Source organism: Numida meleagris, chromosome 6, assembly GCF_002078875.1.
Source record: "Numida meleagris isolate 19003 breed g44 Domestic line chromosome 6, NumMel1.0, whole genome shotgun sequence".
Classification (NCBI taxonomy): Eukaryota; Metazoa; Chordata; class Aves; order Galliformes; family Numididae; genus Numida; species Numida meleagris.
This window is the reverse complement of record NC_034414.1, coordinates 28,650,192-28,672,832: the sequence shown is the minus strand read 5'-3', so window position 1 is coordinate 28,672,832 and position 22,641 is coordinate 28,650,192. Positions and strand designations below refer to the sequence as shown.

Sequence of the window (22,641 nt, the reverse complement as noted above, 5' to 3'; positions counted from 1 at the left end):
GCTGGAAACCCATCAAAGCAAATCCATCCTTCCAAACTCAGCAGAGCCCAAATGCCCCTACAGGACACCTGTCCTCAGCCACAGCTGCTTCCCATAGAACTTCTCCCTTTAGGAGGGCATAAAGACAACCTGGTGTCCCCTTCCATTCTCTGGTTGCTCTCCTCAGCTTGCCATTGGAGCTTTGCCTTCCTTCTGCTGTGTTTCCTTTGTGTCCGGGGAATTGACCTTTTCACAGAATCATTAAGGTTGGAAAAGTCCTCTAAAATTTTCTAGTCGAACCATCAGCCATCCCCACCATGCCACTAACCGTGTCCCTCAGTGCCATATCCACACGGTTCTTGAAAACCTCCAGGGACAGTGACTCCCCCGCCTCACTGGGCAGCCTGTGCCAGTGCATTACCACTCTTTCTGAGAATAATTTTTTCCTAATATCCAAACTGAACTTCCCCTGGCTCAACTTAATGTCATTACCTCTCGTCCTTGGGAGAAGAGATCGACCCCCACCTTGCTACAACCTCCTTTCAGGCAGTCGTAGCTCCCTGCAGCCATGTGTCTCTGCACAGAGGTGCTGGGTAGGGTATGAGCTCCTCCCAACCATGGAGGAATGGGATCGGGGCTGCCAGGCAGGGTCGTGGTGTGTGAGAGCTCGGTGTGTGGTTGAAGTGCTGTGACAGAGGAGTCTGAGCTTGAAGCAGTAAGAGCGAGGCTATGGAGCATTAAAGGTTGGTGTCACGCTGATGGATGGCACTGTGCCTCCTGGGAGGCTGAGGCTGCACAAAGCTCTGCATGGAGCTGTGAAACCCGGGACAGGGGGCTACTGATATGGCTGCTTTTGTCTGTGTGGGCTTCACTGTGCTGAAATAACACGTAAATGTTCTTCGGTGTTCCATTAAGCAGTGTGATTATGACTGTCACCTCTTTCATCTTTGTCTCATGGAGAAAAGTACATTGCAGTGGACATATTTGTAGAGGAATTGCATGCACAAGCGATTATACATATTTGCTGGAGATGGCACATTCCTTTCATCTTGCTGTGACCTTCAAACAGAAACGGTCAGGCTCGTGCTAGTTCTGAGCTCCTGTGGGAGAGGTCTCCTTGTCCTCAGCCAGCAGCAGAAGATTCAGTCAGTGTCTGCTGGAAGCTCCAATTAGCCTGAAAAATGGATCTGAGTGTGTGAAACGCATTTGCACAAGTGATGATGTATCTCTGCACCTGAAGAAGCTGCCTTGATGCGCTGAGAATCTCTGCAGACACACAGGCTCTCAAATGAAATCGTATCGCTTCTGTACATGGTGGCTTAAGCAGCTTCCCTGTTTCTCACTCCATTTCTGGCTGCTGTGCTCCTGCAGTGGCAGCTCCCTGTTGCCAACCCTCACATTCAGGTACTGGAGGTAATTAGGGGCAAAAACAAGGGGTCATTTTTTTTTAAATGCAGAGTTTCTTTCTGCTGCCAACAGATGCAGAAGGCTATAGACTGCAGGTCCATTAACAGATCCTATAGGGAATAGCAGGTAGAAATGCTACCTTTTCTAGCAGCTCTTTGGGATGTTTTTTAATAGATAACCCCTAATGTCAGGTGTGCTCTTGATGGCGCTGTCTCCTCAGACACCAGCACTTGAAGAGCTTCAGAGGAAATCTCTGTCCCCGGGTTTGCACCTCCAAAACTCACTTTGCTCTGTGGGACCTGATCTGAAACTCAGAGAGCCCCATCTGCCTGCCCCAGGACTCAGAAAGAGCCAGCAATGTGGAGATACCAAGTAGAGGTGGTGACCTTGGGCTGGTTTCTGCGAGGGCTCCATGCAGACTCCATCTGCAAATCCTTCTGCCTGTGAGCTCAGGCAGCTGGAAAGCACAAGAACCTCGGGTTTCTCTGTTGTTTTTTTTTTTTTCCTAGCCTAACACGATGGGCAATTGCTCCTGATGTCCTTTGGATTCCAATATTTTTCTTGGCTTCTTCATGCTCCAGTTCCCTCCTGGACATGGTCCGGACCCTGGCTGGCCAAAGCCTGGGGCACTGCAGTGCCTCTTGGGCTGCCAGGTCCACGGCTCCCATTCCCAGCCTCCCCTCAGCCTGGGCTTTCTCATGCTCAGTGCCAGGACTGAAATGTTTTGAAAAGTTTTCAGTTAATTGTCTAGGTTATTTCGAGTGATGGAGCTTCAAAAATAAGTACGTTGCTGTGGCTCTAAGGAAAATTAAGCATATTTCAGTGCACTCGACTTGAACCCAGTTTGCTGGTAGAAGCCGCTCTTACGGGATGCGTGAGAAACTGGGTAGGATATTTTTCACAGGTTTCTTCCCAGACTGCAATGTTTTTGTCTGGAATTCTTCTGTAGCGGGAGACTGGAACTTCATCATTTTGCCAGATGAGCACTGCAAGCTGCTTCTGCTCTGCAGCTAAAAGGGCTGTTATGAGCACCAACCTGATAGCTGTATTGAGCCTTAAAAGCATAGAATTTCTATGAGGATTAAATTGCTGTTCAGGTCACAGTCAGAGCTGCGATGTGCTGCCAATAAAGGAGAGCAAATAGTCATCAGATTGTAATAAAAGGATTTCATTGCTAATTGATTCTGAGCACAATAAAAGAGTTACATGCTTTACCATAAAGGTGGGAAATAAATCCCTGTCCTAGAAAAAATTAAGATACAGCAAGTAAGGGAAGCACGTGGTCAGGAATGAGAAAAGATGGTAAGAACAGCAGAAGGGAGAACGAAAACTTAGGTCACTTGTAAAGCTGGTCAGGCTGATTGTTAGTGGATCTTCTAGTTTAATGACCTGTATTGATATATAGCTATTTGTACTTAAATATTTATTCTTTTTACACCGTAGAGATCTCACTACTTATAAATGACTCTATGGCGTTTTTCTGTGCCTCATTCTGCCTTGACTTCGCTAAAGCAGCCTTGAGGAACAATGGTGAAGGTAAGACCGCTGTCTTCTCCGAGGCTGTGGCCAGCCCTGCAGCTGTGCTGTTCCCGCAGTGGTGGGCGGATGGGTTACCTGGCTCAGAGAGGGTTAACAGCGCCTCCTCCCGAGGGGGTGTACCGAGTCCCAGGTCCCTGGCTCTGAAGACTTGCTGGGCCCCTTCAGACTGCCAGAGGAGATGCTCTGGCCAAGGTTAGTCCTCAGCTAACCTCAGCTTCTCTTGAGAAGCACAAGTGCATTGTAGAACTGTTAATTACATCTGATTGGGAATTTCTCTGTTCTCTTTTTCATTAAGAAAAAGGTTCGTGAAGATAGCTAAGGTCACAGTGACCTTAAGTAGCACTTACAAGAACGTTTAACAGTACAATTTAATACAAAGCAGTTCAAATCCCAGTTCCCAGCTAACTGTACGCTCTTTCCCCTGGGTCATTGCCCTCTGCCCCCACGCTGCTTGGACATCAGCCAGAAACCAAAGGCCAGGAGGTATTTCTGTCCTTCACTGGCATGTGCACCATCCTAGGTAGCGCATCTTCTGTTAAATGCAGAAACCATCCGTCCCCTGTGCCGCTTCTGACCGGGCAGCAGAATAAATTAAGGATGGAGCCACTCCCGGGGGCACAGTTTGTCTGGGCTGTTTATGGTGCCTGTGGGGACGAGTGGCTCCAGGCCGTGTTTAAGACGAGCCGTCAGACCTCTGGCACGCCTGACGTGTTTGTGGTGGTGACCGAGGCCAAGGATGTGCAGGGGGACAGGTGATGCGGGGCACAGCAGCGCTGGTTGTCTGAAACACACCCACACACCCACACACATGCCCCCTGACCAGCATGAGAAAGCTCTTTCAGATGAGGAGAGTGTTTGGGGCAGTTTAGGAATCTGGCTGGTTCAGACGAGTAATGCTGCTGCCTTGGCTGTGCAGTGGGGGTGACGTGTCTGAAGGCTGATGGAGGAATGGCGTGGCTCTGGGTGAAGAGCACATGAGGTGCTGTGGTCAGACCTCCAGAGGTGCCTTTCACATCCGCGATAGAGGAAGGACTCTGAGGCTCTTTGTGCCCAGTGGGATGAACAACACCTCTTCACCCTTCTCCATTTTCCAGGAGTTTCCTGAGCTGAAGTCAGGGCTGAGCTCAGAGTCCTTCTGTAGGTGAATCACCTTGACCTGTCTACCCCCCTAACTGAGCACCTGGAAGTGCTGTCCCTGCTCAGAGGGGGCAGGAGCTTTGCCAGCGAGAATGTGTCCAGCCCACGGAGGGAGCGGAGCGGGAGGACGGAGTCGCTGGTGGCAGCAAGCTCAGAGACAGCCACCGAGGGATGTTTTGCCCTCTTCTCCCTGTTATCCAGCTTTGCCCATGCAGGAGCTCCCTAGGAGCAGCCTTGCGAGAGGCTGGGGCCTCGCCAGAGGCTGAGCTGGGGCTGGTTTTCACCCATAGGGCATAGCTAGGAGCTGCCGCAGAGGCTTTTCTAAGAAAGTTCTGCTGCTGGGTTGGAGCAGCCTGGGAAGACGGAACCTCTGCCTGGCAAGGGTGCAGCTGCACTCCTCGGCGTGGAGGGACCCGCTCCAGCCCGAGCCCCAGTGCTGGGTTTTCTTCAAACACTGTTAGCTAAACTCTGCGTGACTTTCTTTAAACCGCTTCTGGAGTCCAGGCAGACCTTACGTTCACGTTTCGGGCAAATGCGGATGTGTCACCCCACTGCCCACACCTCTGCCGCGTCCGTCGCAAAGTAAGGCTGAACATCTCCAGCGCGGGAGTAACAGCTGACCCCGGCGGCGATGCTGGTAACAGCCCCGCAGCGCCGCCGTGAGCTTCGCACAATCTTAATTTGTTTCGTTTATTATAGTTATGTTTCTCGGGTCACCCGTGTCAGGAAACGGGGCGTTTATTGAATTGGCCGACGCTTTTGCGAAAGTCAGCAGCGCAACGATATCGCCGTCGATATTCATCGTACGCCTGCGTCAGAGGCGGCACCGAGACCTCTGCCGGGCTGCTGCGGGCGCGGCCGCCTCCGCTATCTACAGGCGGCGTCGCCGCTTACAGCACAGCCACGCTCGAGGCGGGCACCTTGCCGGGTAGCACGTCTGCTGGGGGCTTCCTCCCGCTTCAGGCACGGCTGAGCGACCGCGTTCCCGCAGCGCCCCTCGCAGGACGCCGCCGCCGCCGCGAAGGAACCGCGCGCCTCCCGCAGAACTCGGCGCGTGCAGGACCCGCGCGGGGCGGGCGCGGGAGGGCGGGGCGCGGCGCTAGGACCCGGCGGGCCGGGGCGGCTCCATCGCAGCGCGCGGGGGGAGCTCCGCGCCGCCGCCGCCTTCCTCCGCCCGCAGCCGCCCTCGCCCGGCGGCGCGGCCCGGCTCCTGCGGGGCGCTCGGCATGAGGAGGATCAGGGCTAATGCCATCGCCATCCTGACGGCCGCCTGGATCCTGGGCACTTTCTACTACTTATGGCAGGACGGCAAGCCGCGCTCGGCGGCCGCCGGCGGTAGCGGCCGCGGCGGGCAGCGGGCTGCGGGGCGGCGGGAGGAGAGCGCCGTGCCCCTCGGCGTGAGTGTCTGAGCGGGGCGGGCGGGGGGAGTCGGGGCTCTTCGGATCGATTCCGGCTTCCTTGCCGTAACCATGGCAGCGGGGAGCGGGACGGGCGGCTTCGGGGAGCGGAGCGGTGCTCGCGGAGGGGCGCGTGCCGCGCCCCCGGTTGGGGCGGCCGGGAGCTCCGGGCTCGCGTTCCCCCGGGGCAGAAGCGGCCCGGCGGAGCCGTTCCCGGCCGATGCGGAAACTCCTAAGTCTCCCTGAGCCGAGGCTCCCGGCACGGCGCGGGTGTTACCTGCCGCGCGTCGCAGCCCGGAGCAGCCGTGCGGATGCACGCGGCGCCCCCAGCTCCGTGCAGCCGGCCGGGACGGGCTGTCCCGCTGCCGGGCGAAGCTGAGCGAGCGGAGGGCTGAGCGCCGCTGCCTGCCGGGCGCTGCCCCTAGCCCCGCTCTTCTGGAGCGTGCCGCTCCGGCACCTTTATTTTCCCGCATACCCTTCTGTCGTCTGGGCTTTCTGTTGCACTTGCTCTACTCGCTCTCCCAGGGCTGCGGTGTGTTACGGAGCCGCGTGCCCTGCCGCGCTGGGTGCCGCGCTGCCCGTGCAGGCGCTGCGTGCTGGCGGCTCAGCACGGCGCGAGCTGCAGCGCCGGGCAGCGGAGCTCCACATCCCAGCGCGCGTCCCGGCCGGGCCCACTCTGGAACCGCTTAGCGGGGGGAAATTCTCATCCTTTTCCTCCCGTCCCTCCCTGTAGCTGGGTGCCCACGAGGCGCTGGCAGGCAGGGGCTGTGCTGTGGGGCCCTTTCCTGCCGTGCCCGACGGCAGCACGGTGCGGTGGCGATGTCATCTCCTGACCCGCATCTTTCTGCTTGCGCAGAAGTGCGGCCGCGGGGTCCTGCGGTGTCTGGGCTTCTGTCTCGCGTGCCGGGGCAGCGCTGCCCCGCGGGGCTGGCATCCAGCGAGGCCCCGAGGCGCCGGGACGGGTTCTGCCCGCCGTGCAAGGCAGCTCTCAGTGCCCGTCCCACCCCCGTCTGCCGAGGCTGCGGCGCTGCCTTCTGCTCCCATCCGACCCAGGGAACGTGCCGCTCCCAACGGCTGTCCTGTGCAAGGCCCTCGGCCCCGGGGAAGCCGAGAGACTTGAGCTAATAAATGATGGCAGCGTTGTGTAAGAGGAGCGTGCGCATCCCCTGCGTGCTGCTGAGTCCCTTGGCCTTCCACAACCTTCGGCTGGCTCCCGGTCTCCTCTGCTCCCCGTGAGCGATGATCTGGAGCCCAGGCCTGGGCTCACTGTGAGTAGGGCTGACTCATGTGACTTATGGCTCTCTGGAAAATTATTTCTGCAATTCTCTGCAATTGGCTGCCTCTCTTTCTGGGGGAAAAAATTAATCGCATCTCTTGGATGAGCGAGTCCACGAGTTCTACTCTTGTGTCTGCACCGTGACATTTCGGATCCTGGGCAAATTACAGTGAATTGCACGGCTTTAAAAAGCTGAAGTACGTTCTGGGCTTGAAGCGAGATGTGGTTCTCTTAATTATTCTCTCCTGATGTGAAGAATAAAGTATCACTTCAGGCTCTGCAGTGCTTCTCTGTGGGATCTCAGCTGTGGCAGCAGGTGAGCGCCCTGGGAAGGGATCGCTGCGTGACTGCTTCCCTGGGGATGTCACTGCTGGAGTGATGCTCAGTGACAGTTCGGCAGCTTCATATTTTATTTATGATGTTTATCTCTGAAATGCGGGAATGCCATTTGCCTGAATAGCAGAAAACAATTGTATTTAACGTGTCCCTGTGGGCCTGTGTGGGGCATTGAAAAGTGAAATAAAAGAAATGGTTTGCAGTAATATTGTTAGTGTAACCCAGCTGGCAGATCTAATTGTTGATGGGCAGCACGGGAGCTCCAGTAGCAGCCGTGCCACCGATGGGTGCCCTGAATGAAGAATCTAGTGCCACAGCGTGGTGCTCAGTAATTCCATGCTGCGCCTTTGTGCAGCTCTTTGGCTAACTCCTGAGTTTGTCTCTGAGTCTGGGAACAGTGACACGGGGTGGTGCAAGTGGGAGCCATCAAACCCACAGAATTCAGTCTTAAAAATGTTCCCCAGGTAGACTTCCAAAGTAATTTCCCAAATGTAAAAATTAATAGTGAAGTATCGAAGTTGGGAAATGTGAATTTTTCAAGTGCTGACTGCAGGCTCCTGGTGCTCAGTGATGTGCTCGTGCTGCAGAGAGATAGGGAATAACCTCATTTGCCCAGCACAGAGGTACCGAGTCTCAGCACCTGTTGGAGCGGATCTGAGCAAAGCTGTGCCTGTCTGCATCCGCTCTGTGTTTGGGTGGTCCATGTGTGGCCGTGCCGTGCCCTGGGATGCCCAGCTGCTGTGCTGTGCCTGCTGGGTGTGTGTTTCCAGTCTTTCAGACTGTGCCAGCTGAGTAACTTGAGGAAGGGTGAGGAAATCAGTGCTCCTTCCGAACTAGCTGTGGTCAGCACAAAGGGTCCACTGGGAGAAGGAGAGGTGCTCAGAGGAAGGTCTCGCCTCAGAGGGTTTCCCCAGCATGTATCAAAAGCCGCTCTTGGCAGCGTGTGAAAGAGGTGCAAAGACAGACCTGCTGGCTCATGTCAGGTTCTGGAACAGGCACACATCCCATGCTGCGATGCCAGGTGGGCCAGGAGGAGGTGGTTCAAGTGGCAATGAACAATGCTGTCCTTGCAGTGCAGGACATGGATTGAGTCACGTTGGGTAGGAGGGAAAATCTGCTGATCACCTTGCATCACTTAGTTTCTAGCATTATTAAAAATGTTAATTGTGAATTACTTTTAATTTTTGGAGGCTCAAAGCCTTGCCTTCAGTACAGGTGTGCTGGAGTTGAAGGGTAACCTGGTGTGAAGAAGGAAATGACTGTCTGTGGCGGAGCGTATGGTACACAGGCTGTGAGACATACTCTCTGCAGCTGTTTAGCCCCTGGGTTGCGCAGCTCTACTTTGTGGCGAGCACTGCTCCTGCCCTGCTGCCCCCTGCACCCCGGGCTTTGAAGCACGTTGGTCTCAGCGTGGCAGTGCCCCTACACAGAGCCCTCTTGCTGCCGGCAGCCCCGGGCAGCTGGCTCACCAGCTGTCAGTCTCCTGCGGGGAGATTTGTAGGGACGCTTTTCTGCAGGGGCATCACCAGAGGCGTGGGATGTGTGTGCAGCTGAGACCTTTCCATCTTGGTGTCCTAGATAACAGGGATTTAGTCCTCCCAACCTGTCACAGCCAGACTCATTTTTCCTCTTCTTTCTTTTTAGTTGGAGGATTGTAACTGTGGAGTTGAGGGGGATCAGATCTGTGTCTGTCTTCTGCTTCTGCATAGTCTCTCCTAAGGGGCACCCTAACAGGGGTGGATTAATGGGCATTAGTATTGCTATGAGCACTGAAGAAGGGTTAGGAAGCTCTCCCTCAGCTCTCGTGCCCCTGTCCCTCTGGGATCTGCAGGAGTTGCTCTAGGACCTGTGTGGTTGTGTCAGCTCCCTGGCACTGTGTTCCTGTACCATGTGTGGAGGATTAGATGCTCCTAGAGGGTGGCTGGCAGGACCAACGGCTGTAGGGTAGGAAGGGCCCCCTTGCTGCTGTTCTGTGCCTCCAGTACCCTGAGACTCCTGTGAGGCGTTATTTGAGCTCATGAGCGTGCCAGAGGCACTCGGTGCTGCTCTGTGTTGTGTGTTCAGAAAACTCGGTACGCAGATGTGCCTGGTTCCTTCAGCTGCACTTCAGCAGAATCTAAAGCTGTAACATCTGAATTGTAAATGAAACAGTGCTAGCGAGCAGACGTGCAGGGTGACTGTTTGAACTCCTGTGTTTATGTAGCAGTGAATCCGAGAAACCAGGAAATAATGCAGTGCACAGCGTTTGTTAAAAGTCCAGGAATTTGCTCAACCGAGTCTTGTGACACATTCATTAAGAGTAAGTAAGCTTTGGGGATCCGCCTTCCATCATTAATCTTTTTGTCTCGCTTTCCACTACCATGGTTATAATTCTGCCAGGAACACACCTCCCGCTGCTATATTTAACTTGCCAGCCCTGTGCGAAGCGTTAATTGTGGTTGTCACCGCTCCGTGGCAAGGACTGTCAGCAAGCATGTTGCCAGAAGGTTGTGTTGAATCATTAGAGGGAATTCTTAGCTTTCCAGTTTTGAATCTGAATGGAAGATGCTTCTGTTAGATCAGGACTTGCTGTAAGTTACCAGTTCAGTATTTTTCTTCCCAAGGTAAATTCCCACGCTGTTGTCAGCGAGAGTATCTGATGTAGCTACACTGGGATGGACTTCAGTTGCTGCACGTCAGCTGGTGAACGGCACTTTGGGAGCCATGTGGGCTCAGCATCCTGCAGTGAGGGATCACACCTGCTGTGGGGCAGGTCAGGTGGGACTGCTCAGCAGGAGATGGGGAAGATTTGCTCAGGTGGGAGATGAGAGACTTGGAGATGAGCTTACCTGATGTAGAGTTGAGGTTAAGCCTCAATCTTTGCTGAAAGAAGGGAAAGAAAGACTACATTCATTATTCAATCTGCTGGCCTCTGGTAATTAACTTCAGTTAAAATACTAGTGAAGTCAGGAGAGCTTGGATAATGTCTGGTGTGCTGACATGGACTGAAGGATGTTGGTAGCGGATTCAGGCCGCTACCCAGAGGCAATTAACATTCAGGTTGTCCTGCTGTTGTAGCTGCCTGCACCTTGCTCTTGCTTGGGCTTCACCTTTTGCCTTGGCAGTGTATCGGGACTTGCCTGTCATTTCTGAGGCCAGTTACAACCTGGTCACCTACAGCCTGATGTGATTGGAACAGGCTGCCCAGGGAGGTGGTGGTGGAGGCCTCATTCAAGAAGCACAGAGATGGGGCACCTGGGGACGTGCTTAAGTGGTATGGTGGTGATGGGTTAGTGGTTAGACTAGATGGTCTTAGTGGTCTTTTCCAACCTTAATGGTTCTGCGATTCTGTGATCCATACCCTGCGGGGGCTGTGGTGGCTTGGTAGAAATAAATTCTGCCTGTGATAGGGGGTGGGTCAGGGATGTTCTACCCCCTCAATTATTCCACGTGCCAACTCAGGTTGTGTTTCTCTCTGCTGTTCATCTGAGGGAAGGAGCATTTGAGAATAAGCTGCTAAAATGGGGAGACAGGCTGGAAAGCTTAGAAATGGTTCCTCTGTGTGACAATGTTAATGATTAAACTGGCTGCTGGCACAGGGCTCGGGGGCTGCCTCAGCTGTGGGGCTCCTACTGCACTCTCAGCTCCACCTTCGGAGAGTTAAATCCTGTGCTTTGCCCTCATGAAGTGAGCCTCCTCATCTTTTGTTGGTCTTAATGTAAAGTGACATCCGTAACCAGTGCCTCAGACCAGTGGCTCACTGTAGAAAAAAGTGCGTTCATCTGGGAACATGCTCCTGGCACTTGTGGTTCTCATTTTTTGCTGTGCCAATGAGTTCTTTAAGCAGATCGATAACAGCGCTGTGAATCCTGCATACTTACTCCTGTCTGGTGACACAAGGCATGAGGTATAATGGGCAGCCCGCTGTGACTGGGCATATAGCTTTTTTGCCGCAAGTTATTCATAGCCAAATGCAAATTGCAGCATTCATTTTTGCAGGAGCAGAATTTTGCAGGGATGGGTTCAGCTGATTATTGTTACTTCCCCCAGTGCAGTAGTCTGAATGCAGTACAACTGCTACTGCACCCCAACTCTTGTCAAGAGAGGTTTGTAACTAACGTAGACTGGGCAGTGCGGGCCCTGAGCTCTGCTGTGAGCTGGGTGACCTGCCCGTTGCAGCAGCAGCAGCAAGGTGCCACCCCGCAAGGGCTGCTCATAGCTGCCAGCAGCTGTGTGTGCAGTGTTTAGGAGAAACCAGTGCTCAGCTCTTAGCACCTGTAGTTTATGGGCTGCAAACTTCAACCAAGAGTCTTCACTTGCTGGGGGAGAGAAGAGAGGATGGCAGCAGCACTGGGTTCAGGCCAACAAAGTCTAGTCTCTGGAATCCTTTCACAGGGATTGACAATGTAATGTGCTGGTTTTGCAACGCTCCGGTGTTTGTACTGAGCCAGATTGAATGCTCTGAAACCTAAAGATGCTGGGATCATAGAGAATCACTGGGCTGGAGCTGGCTGCTCTTGCTGTAGAAGCCACATTCCCTTGTTGGAAGATGTGAGATGTGGGAGGAGAGGACTGCTGTCTGCTCCTCCACAGCTAACCCAACAGGCTGTCCCCAGTCAGGCAGGGGAAACGTGGTCACAGGAGCCCTTTCTGTTGTGTTAAATGACCAAGAGACCTGACTATATGTTATGGCTGGCCTAATGGTAATACTGCAGAGAGTAGTGGGTAGAGGATGATTTTTCTTGAATATTTTCTTTGTTGCCTGGGAAAGAGGCTCTTGCCATCTGATTCAGCTGCTAGGCAGCCAGATTTCTTTCTGCAGGTCAGTAAACAGCAAGTGCTGCTTTCTGCACTAGGAGCTGGGATACTGGCTGCTATGCTTATGTCTTAGCATATAATGTTACATTAGTTGGGAGTTAGATATTGCACGAGCCCAAGGATCTATCTAATAGGGGTGTGCAGGCTGAAAGCAAATGTGTATTTCTATATTAAACAGATTTGTAGCAGCATCTGTTTTACCCTTTATTCATTTATTTATTTATTTTTACCAGGGAAACAGTCTAGAGACAATAAGACCAAGATGCGTCAGTTGTTATTTTTGGTAATAAGTATATTTTTGTATCGACATATCTGTCTGGTGCACTTCACTTAACACATTTCTGGAAGGCCCTTGAGCATATTTTGCAGATCAAGAATGTGAGGCTCAGAAAGGTTAAAGTCTTGATTTACACTGATTGCTCAGGCTCTGACTTGCGCTGTGAACATCCTTCACACCGGACACTTGACTGACATCCCTTCCCTGGGGCTTCAGGGAATGTGTGAATAGCCGTGGATCATTTGTGGGAAGGGGTGGTGGGTTAAGCAAAATACACAAATGTACCCAACTGATGTACAGTGCCAGGATGCTTCCACCTGTGGGGATGGTGCTTCTCTTCCTGATGTATCTTTGGAATGTAGCATCGAGAACACTCAGGTCTCTGCTGACAAGTGTGACAGCTTGCGTGCTGCGAGGTGAGAGCCCTCCTAATGAGTGACTTGAATGAAGCAAACAGCAAAGAGCTGTCCAGGGATGGTTCATTGGCTTCTGCCTTGCAGAAGGACGTGTCACTGTGATTTGTGCTCACCTAGCCGCCCAGCCGAGTTCTATCCTTGAGCTGGGTTCTTGGCTGAGATAAAGTCCCTGGGGTGAGATGCGTGCTATTTGCATGGGGTTCTTAATTAGAAGAATTCATCATAAAATGCGTGTCTTTGTCTCATTAATATAGTAGGGGATAGATTAATTACATCAGCAGAAATGTCTGTTGTTGTTTACTGTTCATGTGAAATGTCTGCAGACAGGGATCGAGTTCCATGTGATATTGCTGTGCTGTCACTATTGTGTTCTTAATTACTTAATGAATTGCTGACTTTGCATGGAGGTAGCTCCACAAGGCTTGCTCTCTGCTGATCAGGAGATGCCTGAAACTTACATATTCCAAAGCTTCTAGATCTGCAGTGATAAAAGGAGAAAATCATGCCATGTTTAAATCTGTAGTAGCAGCCCTCTCCTAAAACATCTGTGTTCTCATCTCCCATACTGCTGCTAGTGAAGGAAGGGATAGGGTGAAGAGATTTACTAAGGCAATTTCACGATTAACAGCATAGTTTGTGGCACAAGTGGATCTTGCGCCCTGCTTCTGTCCCCCCATTCCCTCTGGTTCAGCTGGCCAGGTGGTGCCATTCCAGCTGTCTGGAGGAGAGGAGGCTCAGAAAGTCGTGCACAGAGCTAAGGAATCAGAGATTAAAATTGCTTATTGGATTCTTCTATGTGAAACCCAGCTTCCAGTGCCAAGGATTACTTACATTCAGGTTTTGAAGGGCACGTGTCTTTCGCAGAGAGTAATGCAGGAGCAGCTCACTGGCTCCAAAGCACATAAGCGTGATTTGAAATGCTTGCCAGTGGGGTGCAGCAGGGCTCCCCTCCTAGCTAGCCAGAACAATTAAATCACTGGGGAGGGTTGGACTTTTGTTTATTTATTTATCGCCAGTAACAACATCCATCTTCTCAGCGGAAGGTTTATTTTAGCTGCTTTGACAGCTTTCTTCCTTCCCCCGGTACCTGCCATGGTGCAAACAGATCGCTGAGGAGAGCTGCTTCCTTCCCTGCCTCCCAGCAAGGGGGAGCACGCAAGCTCTCACAGGGACAACTCTTAAGTCCTCTTTTAACTTCACTTTCACCACAAGAGCTTTGGGTGCCCCTGCAGCGTACTCAAGGTCTCCTAGGCTCTTCCTGAAAGCAAAGGCTGTGATCTTCAGCTTTTTCTGTTCTCTGGGTGATCTGTGGTATCAGAGAGTATTTGTCCATGTGCTCTTCAGTGAGTGCCTTACCGCAGGTGTTCTCTGCATGATTCTTGTACTTCTCCTTTGGGATTCAAGTGTTGAGAAAGTATTTTTCTTCCTCTTCTTGGGCTCTGTGCTCTCCTGCCATGAGTTAAGATGGAATTGCGTCCTCTGCCAAAAGAGTCTTGATGGAAGGTTGTCCCTGGAATGTTTTTTCTGAGATTTCTCAAGTTTAGTGGATGCTAAGTTGTAATTTAAAGCAATATCTCTGAATGAGGGAGTTTAGGACAAGCATTTCTGCCTCTCCTTGTTCTCAAGTGTATAGTGCCAAGAAATCAGAAAAGGAAAGACTGGAGTGTTTAAGATTTGCTGGCCTGTGGGTGGTGATGCATTTTCTGAACAGAAAAGCCCCCAGAACAGTTTCTGTGCAGTTTTTTGTGTGTCCAGCTTGTTCAAGCGCCCAGACATGTTGGTCTTTCTGACCTGTGTCTGAGGACAAGAGTTGCAGCCTAGCAGTTTGGAAAGGACCAGAACTTCTGACAATACGTAGCTTATTGGATTCCTCTCTGTGAAAACCATGTACAGCACTGATGACTAATTGATGGAACTCTTGTCTAGAAAAGCTTCTTTTGTAAGACGTGAGCAATGTAAAATTGTTTTACTGGCTTTAAAAAGCACAAAAATGAGTTTAAAATGACTGTTGCTGGGCAGAGAACACTCTTATCTGCTTTTAATTATAGGACAATATTTTCATTTATAAAAAGTCTTTTGTATCCTTATAGTGAATGGAAGCAGTTAATTAAAGTAAGTGCTTGGGGTTTGAGATTTGCAAATCTCAGATGGGGGCTCATTAAAAAGCACCTGCTTCCAGGTCTGCCTGCAGCTGCATCCTGCTCTGCAGGTCCCTTTCAGCTGGGGTGGAAAGGAGATGCTAATCACTGCTTAAGAGCTCTGCAAGACATTGATGCAGTCCTGTGGAACATGACTGATCATATCCTCTGAAAGATCTTGCTTGGGACATTCAGCTGGAAGAAGGAATGGACAGCTCATAGCTTTCTGAAAGAAGCAAGAATATTTTATTCAAAAGCCTGGGAACACTGCTTACTGCTGCTCTTGCTCTATGAATGTGCTATTGTTATCTTTTGCTCTGCAGGTTATCATAGGCTGTGCTATTCCTCCAGATTTTCGTAGCTGCCAGCAGAAGTGGTGCCTGAGGCGTCAAGAAACATGGGTAAAGTTATCCTTACCAGCTGGCTCTTGGGATATGCCCTTCATCTGTTCACCAATGATGCTTGCGTTTCCTTGTCCCTGGGTACATCTCCCAAGGTATTAATCAGTCTTTGAGTAGTTGAGTCCTAGTGGCTTGAAGAGATTCCTCTGTTTGCAGAGCAGTGGGATGATAACCAAAAGTGGAACTGGTCTTAGTCAGGAGAAGGAAAGGGATAGACAGGAGGATGCAGTCCCCACTAGATCCCAGGCTGGTGTGCATGGCAAACTGTTGGCATCTGTGGCCTGAGCAGTACTACCCTACTATACGCACCTTTCCTTGTGCTTAGGGAGAGAATGGATTTAAATCAGGGCAGCGTTTCCACCAAAAGCTGCTCATGCTTCTGCTGCAGCCTGAACCCCTGCTGTGCTCACTGACCTGATGGCATGGAGTAAGTATATTGCTGTGGGTATGACTGCCCTGTCCCAGCTGTGGAGAGAAGAGCATGGTGTGGAGCTGAGTGCAGTGCAAAGCGTTGTGTTATGGAGGCACCAGTATTGAGGGCACTGATGCTAGCTTGCGTCGTTGCTGCCACTGATAGCAGGTCAGATGGTTGTGCATGGTCTTTGTAGGCTGAATGGAAAAGGAGTAGCAGGTGGTGGGTTTGTTTTGAGCAGAGTAACCTGAGACTCATCCTCAACCCCCTAGAACCCATTGGTCCAAAAAAAAAAGTAATAATCTGCAAGACTTCAGTGTTGGTGATCCTTTCTTTTGTTGGTAGAAAAGTTGTGTAATATTGTTCAATACTGCTGAAGCCACTGAAGGCTTAACCTTGCAGCCTCATGTCAGCAGCACTGCTCCAAATCTACAGATTGAGAATGTGGAGCACAAAGGGGCAGAGAGAATGAATTGCTTTGTGGTTATTTCGGGAAGTATGTGAAAGCATGTCTCCATTTGCTGCCAGGAGGTAGTACAGGCTGACCCTTCCTGCAAACTACGAGCATTGCTGGTTTGTCTGAAAGTCAACTGCTTTGCTAACCTACAAAATCTCTAAACTTTTTCAGATGCCCATCTCTGTATGGGCATCTTACTAGCCAAGTTTACTTCTTGCCAGAAATTGTATGTCTGTAGCAGAATAATTGAACAAGATTGCTGGCTAGTGATATAAAGTCCAGGCCTCTTTGTAAAAGCAGCAGCAAAGTGGAATGTACCATGAAAGGATATTTCTTTAAAAGGAAAATGATTTTAAAAATAAAAATATCAAAATTATCCACCTTTGGAGTGACTGTAGGTGAGATGTCAAAAATGCCTGTGCATATGCTACAGGCAGTAGGCTGGCTGCCATCTTTTTCATCTGTTGCTCCTCTCATTTTTGTGTCCTCTCATGCAGAAACTACGTGCATGGTTTCTGAATGATTTGCCTAGGAGATTTGTATGTGTGTATATTGGCAGGCTTGAGGTTTATGTTGCAGCCCAGCTGTGAGTGCATACTGTAATGATATTGTAATTGTGACAACTTCTGGAGACTTTTATTCAGTACAGAGGAATTCCATCATCTCTGAAAATAAGCATTTTCCTGGTTTATTTCAGTTAGTGATCCAAAGAGACCTCATGTTTTTTTTACTGGTCTATGGAGTGGTACAGAAGAAGTGACAAGCTGTTTGACCTCCTGAGCAAAACCACAGGAGGTCAGAGGGATGCCTCATGGTACCTACCAAGGAAATGGAAATAACTGTCTGAACTAAGAGACTAAACTAAATCGGTCTGTCTGACATGGGAGATTTGTTGGCACTATTCTCTCCTTGCTGAGCAGAAGATGACGTTGGATACTTTTACTTTACAAGTACCCGAGTCCTTCAGAAAGGGCTGGTGGTTGGTGGCTCCTGGGACCAAGTTGTCTTCGTTACTCTTAGGTTTCTCCTTTTCTGGGAGTGTCCCAGAAATGGAACCAGGCCAGGTTGCAGCCGCCTCCTGTCTGAGGATTGCCCAAAAGGGGATGGCATCTTTGATGAAGTCAGTAGGGCAGCATTGACTTGCAGTAGGTAGGGCCCTCTTTAATGAGATGTGACGTCTGAGCTGGTAACACAACCAAGTATTGGATTCCCTATTTGTGCAGCTACTCAGAGGAAACTTTCACTATCTGCTACCTCTTGCAAAGCTGCTTTAGTGATGCAAACTGCCCTGGCTTTTTTCCCCATCCATTTCTAGAAGACAGAAGGCAGGCCAAGTTCTCAGGATTCAGCTCTGCATCCCTCTGTGTCATCTTATGCATATAGAGCGTGCTTAACCTTTGGAACTGCTTGATACAAGCCTACAGGTAAATATGAAATTGGATCATTATTGGTAAAACCCTAAACTACTTGGCATGCTGTGGCATGATTGAATGGCTGTCTTGATGCTATTGCTGTAGGTCTGGGGAATCAGAGATGGAAGAGCACTCTCATGGTTGAGCTGGAGGGACCAGGAGTTGGAACTGCAGGGTTTTATTCCTATTTGGCTGCAAGCTGAGTTTCATGGCATCTGTAGTTGCGTAGGCCCTGTTTCCCAGAACCATGGAGCATGTGGGCTGGTCCCCTCACAACCGCTGGCCCTCAGCCACCCCACGGGGCAGCTGGGTGTTCCCACCAACAACCTAGATCTGAGCAGAGGCTCTACCAACGAAGAACAGTGAAGTTCTTTCAACTCCATTGCAGGTGTAGTAAGTGAACACATACTTGTGACAGCTAAGTCAAATTTTAGTACCTGAACCCATGAGATTGTTAGATGTTCCCTGGTTAATGAGCCTCTTTGAGGTATCAAGAGAAAACAGAACCTCTCATGTCTCAGACTTTACACAGTAGGATTTGAACTGTGTAACACTGGTTAATGCAGAGAGAGAAATTGCTGTTGCATTACTGTTGCTGCTGCACATGGTCTGTGTCAATTGTTTCTCTGCAAGGCAGTCACTTTGGGAGCACTCCATCGCACACTGCAATTACACTTTTGGTGAGGAAGATCCCTTTCTCTAAAGGGAAACGTGATTTCTTCACTAATCTGTGATTAAAGATCAATAGGGCTTTTGAAAGATACCTTCCTGCTCTTGTTTAATGGAATTATTCTATTGTTCTGCATGACTGACAGATCTGTATCAACCCCTGACCTCTAGCATTGCAGTACAGACCTCTACTGCTTGTGTTTAAGGACTGACTCTTCATTTGCAAGAAAAGTGCCAGGCATTTATCCACAGCAAACCAGCATGCAGAAGTGGTGAGTTCTAGCAAATCACAGGACAGCTGTTCAAAAATTGCACCTTTTTATAATGAACACACATTACAAAGACCTGATCCTGTGAGATGGTTTTCTGTAGTTTAGCTTAGCAGCGCACTGTCCATTGGAGAATAGCAGTTAAGCTCTTCTGCTCCACTGAACATTGTTTGCTAAAGGGGCAGCTTTCCAGAATTGCCTGAATGGACCAAGAGTTTGGGTCTTTTTTTTTTTTCTTTTTTTTTTTTTTCTTCCCTTCTGGAAGGGTTTTCCCTTGGGTTTCCTTCAATCTGGACATGACCACCGTTATACTTAGTAGGAAAGCTGGGGATGAATTTCTGGCAGTCAGCATTTTTAATCTTTGGTGGGTCTTTTGGAGTAGCTCACAAAAAATACATTGAAAACCATGCTGTTAACCAACGTATGTTGGTATGGCAATTCTGGAAAATACCCTTAAAGTGGTTGTATGTCCTCTTCTGTAGGTCACTCCTATACCCTTGAAGTAGACTCTAGTAATGAAGGAGAAGCCTCTACTTTATCTGTGCTGGTTTTGTTAGCTGGTTTTGGCCAAGCTATTTAGGGGAGAAGCTGCAAACTCAAAGCAGTTTGCTGATCATCCTGGGAGAGGTTGGCACGAGCTTGGTGAGGAGGCATGGCAGCGTGGGCAGGCTGTGACGCTGAGCTGGGTGCAGGTGCAGGTGCTCACCCAGTCGCAGTGGGGCATGAGGCAGGGGCTGAGGCCTGTGCCCTGCTCCCAGTCAGCAGGCCGTGCCGCCTCTGCAACGCTCTGCAAGCGTTAATTTCGTTCTCACACATGGGAACTGCCTCTGTTTGCTACGGATGAGAACATAGCTTAAAAAAAAAAAAAGCAACAAACAATGAACAAAGGTAACAAAACAAACTAAAAATTCCTATGGTATTGCTATGGTAACAAACAGCTGAAAAGCAGGCCTGTATCAGTTATGAGCTCAGGCGTTATAGCCTCTGCCCTGGTGGTTGCATCATCAGCCAGAGGCAGAATATAGTGCTGTGAAGGAAAACAGCAGCAGGCTGATGATACCTTGGGATCTTTCCAGCTAGGAGAGCTACTGTTTCCCACACCTGAGGAAGGTTGGGAGCAGTTGGTGCATGTCTGTGGCTGCCTGTTCATTACCCACCTGGGTGGGTATCCCTGGGTGATAAAGGGAAAAGTGCACTTCACAGCACTGGTACAGCAGAAATGGGTAACCAGGGGATGGGTATTGGAATATCCTCTGTCTTGAGTTTAGGAACCCCTTGGCCTCATCAGATTTGTGGAGAAGACCTAGGTTCAGATTATACTCAATTTGGTGGCAAGCCTGACTTCAAGGCCTGGGGGAATGCAAAGGGAGCTCAGCTTCTCTCCAGGCATGGTGTGGTTCTGGGTTTTTCTTTGCTTTCATGCTTTGTTTTCTGTTTTCGCTCTTATGGGCAACATTTGTCCCTTTAAAATCAGTGAAACAGGAGAAGAGGTGCCAACAGCAGAGAGATTTGAGTTTCTGGCTGAGGTGGAGCAAATTCTTCCAAAGAACCCCTAGTGCATTTGCATCTTCCCCTCCACAAACATCACCAAAAAGTACAGCAGGAGCAGGCAATAGGACAGGAGAGAAAGAGACAGGATTTCCACCAGGGCAGTTATGATGGTACATGACAGCCCCACTGTATTTGTGGAGGCTGATGTTAGGAGAGGAAAATCTGTCTTGAGAAGGCCTGGCTTTTGAAGAAGAAGCACTAGCCAAGCAGTGGTATAGCTTCAAAATGCTGCCTAGGAAAACAGGTCTCATTTCTCTCAGCCTTCCCTGGGGGATGCTCCTGAAAGGAGCATGGCACAGTGTGCGTGTGGAGGGATGCTGCCTCTTGCCATGCAATGAGTTCTGTGTTTGCTGCTGCTCCAGCTCCCTCAAGGCACAAGTCGCAGGCTGATTCATCCCAAATACCATCTCTGGTGTCAAATGAGTAGGAACTACTAAGTCATCAGGGATGTGGTCTGGATGCTTCTGGCATGCTGCTTGTTTCCATTCTACTTTGCATGCGGTTGTGGAGAAAAGGGAAGGGATTGTGGTATCTGAACTCCAGGGAGCTCTGTCTCATGCATCAGTGCACCGGTTGGTGTATCATTATGTGCAGCCATGCCACTTCATGCTTATATTGGATGTGCACGGCAGAACTAGCTTTGTGCTGAGGCTTGTAATTCAGAATTGCCCTTTGTGCTGAACGTTTGACTCTGCAACTTCCAATATCCCTTTTAATATTGGTTTGGGGAGGAGGCGTAAGGGAGGGAGCTACAAGAAGTAGTGCATGTGTTGACAGACGGTGAAGTGCCCTTCACATAAGGTAGATAGATGCTGAAGGATGTGTTCCTGTAGAATTTCAGTACATTTCTCATCACTGGCTTCAGAGAGCCGGAGCAGCTCTTGTTGCTTTAGCCTCTGTTGATCAGGGAGGAAAAACTGAAAAATCCTGTCCTGGCACTTAGCTGAATCCTGACTAGCGTGTGTGTCAGTCGGTGGGTATGAGAGCTGCTGTGTGTGCTCTCGCTCACACCCTGTGGCTGCAGCCATTTCAGTGGCAGCTACCCTCTGTGCTGATCAGAAATCACCAAAAAAACCCCCACAAAACCTCATTTTGAACTACCAAGCACCAGTAGGTGCTATTCTGCTAAGGAGTTCTGCTCTCTGTTGGACTTGGGTGTGTTGCTATTCAGACTCCTTCAGCAGCGTTAGCCCTAGACTACCTGAGCTAGGATATGTGGGTGAATGGATGGGCTGGATGCTGTCGGTCCATCATCCTGCTATGTTCAGGGTTGTTATTTAGAATGTCTTTTACACCCAACCAAGTGTGGTAAGAAATGCTTATTGCAGACTGTAATGTAGACTTGCAATCTAATCTTTTTCTTGCTCTTCTTTTCTCATTAAAGGATAGACCTCTCTCATCTTGTTCCTTCTCTAACTGTTCTTTCAAGTATTTTGATCATTGGTTTTCTGTTTTTTTAATGTGAAAACTTTAGTGCTGTGTATCCCTACGCTTGTAACCACAGCTCTACTGTTTGCTTTATGAATTATTTGTTTGAACTTGCTTTGAACAAAGCTGTCAGCAAGTTTCCTTTGTTCATGTTTGTTCATCTCCACAATCCCTTTTGGAGCCAGAAAAACTAAACCCAACAGGAGTGAACTGGACCTGTGAGGAACGTCTTCTGTCTTTTTCTATTTGGGAGAAAATGAGTCGTGTTAGAAGGCTCTGTGTATCTAACAAACTGTTTTGCATTTACCCTTTAGCTTACCACCACAACTTCCAGCTAGGCATTTATACATTACTTGTCATCTCTGTAATGAAGGCGATTTAACAATGTATAATTTAGGATTCTTTCTAAACACAATCCCTTTTCAGGGCAAATGTAGCAGAAAACTGGTGCCTTGATCAGTAAAGTGTACATTTCTCTCTGTTTATTTGTAGTATTGTGGCTGAAATCCTATCTTGCTGATGTGACTGGGAATTTTGTCACCAGGATTTCAGTGGGAATTAATTTTGTCACCAGGATTTCAGTGGTAATTTATGACATTTTATGCTGCGTTCTTCTGAGTGTGAACAAAGCATCTCTGCTTTGTGCTGCCTTCTGAAAAACTGGCAAGGAGAAAGCAGAGCTTATCCTCATGAGTAACCCTGTGATTTTCATGGAATGGATGATAGGATTATATGTATATACTTTTTCTTTTCCCTTCATATTTAGGAAGGCTGATGAAAACCTAGGCAAGATTCCTTGACTGTCACAGTGCTGGGGGCTTTTTGGAGCTGTGCATCTCCTTGGTGAAATGAATTTGAGTGATGAAAAATGCACCTGCCTGTGCTCCTAGGCAATGGGAGGTGGCTAGAGGATCACACTCTCCAAAGAAGTGAATGGAGCTCAACAGCCATAGCAGGGAGAGGCTCTCAGGAATGCTCTTGGCTGTGTGGAGGAAGTGACACCTGACTGCAGGCCTCCTGAGAACCTGCTGCAAATGACATTTGGGCAAAAACTCCCTAGTGGAATAAGTGGAGAAAAATGATAGACTTATTTTTTAATAAATGAACTCAAAAATACCAGCTCTCAAAATCTGCCCAATCAGACCTATCATTTAGCCAAGCCAAAAACCAGCTGTGGGCCAAGATTTTGGTGTAGCTGTGTTTTTGCTGACCACAAACATTCAAGCATAACAAGATTAGAGCTGTTTATATTGGATGGGGATTGATGCTGTAATGGATTTTAAAGACCCTCAGTGGTCACGTAGCAATCACTGAGGTTTTTTGGATGCAGTTTGCACCTGCAG

The 22,641-nt window shown here is 49.6% G+C and overlaps 1 protein-coding gene across 4 annotated transcripts in view; it reads left to right on the top strand.

Annotated features, from left to right (window-relative positions):
• The window catches only part of GALNT16 (polypeptide N-acetylgalactosaminyltransferase 16), a 63,659-nt gene continuing 46,213 nt past the window's right edge, over window positions 5,196–22,641 (top strand). Inside the window, exon 1 of one of the 4 annotated variants that reach the window (XM_021402595.1) lies at window positions 5,196–5,459. In XM_021402595.1, coding sequence (XP_021258270.1) covers window positions 5,289–5,459 — 171 coding nt within the window. In that variant the 5' untranslated portion in view covers window positions 5,196–5,288. Of the gene's footprint in view, window positions 5,460–10,030; window positions 10,111–14,974; window positions 15,101–22,641 lie in introns of those variants that run through there. The other 3 variants (XM_021402593.1, XM_021402596.1, XM_021402594.1) reach the window with 3 other exon arrangements.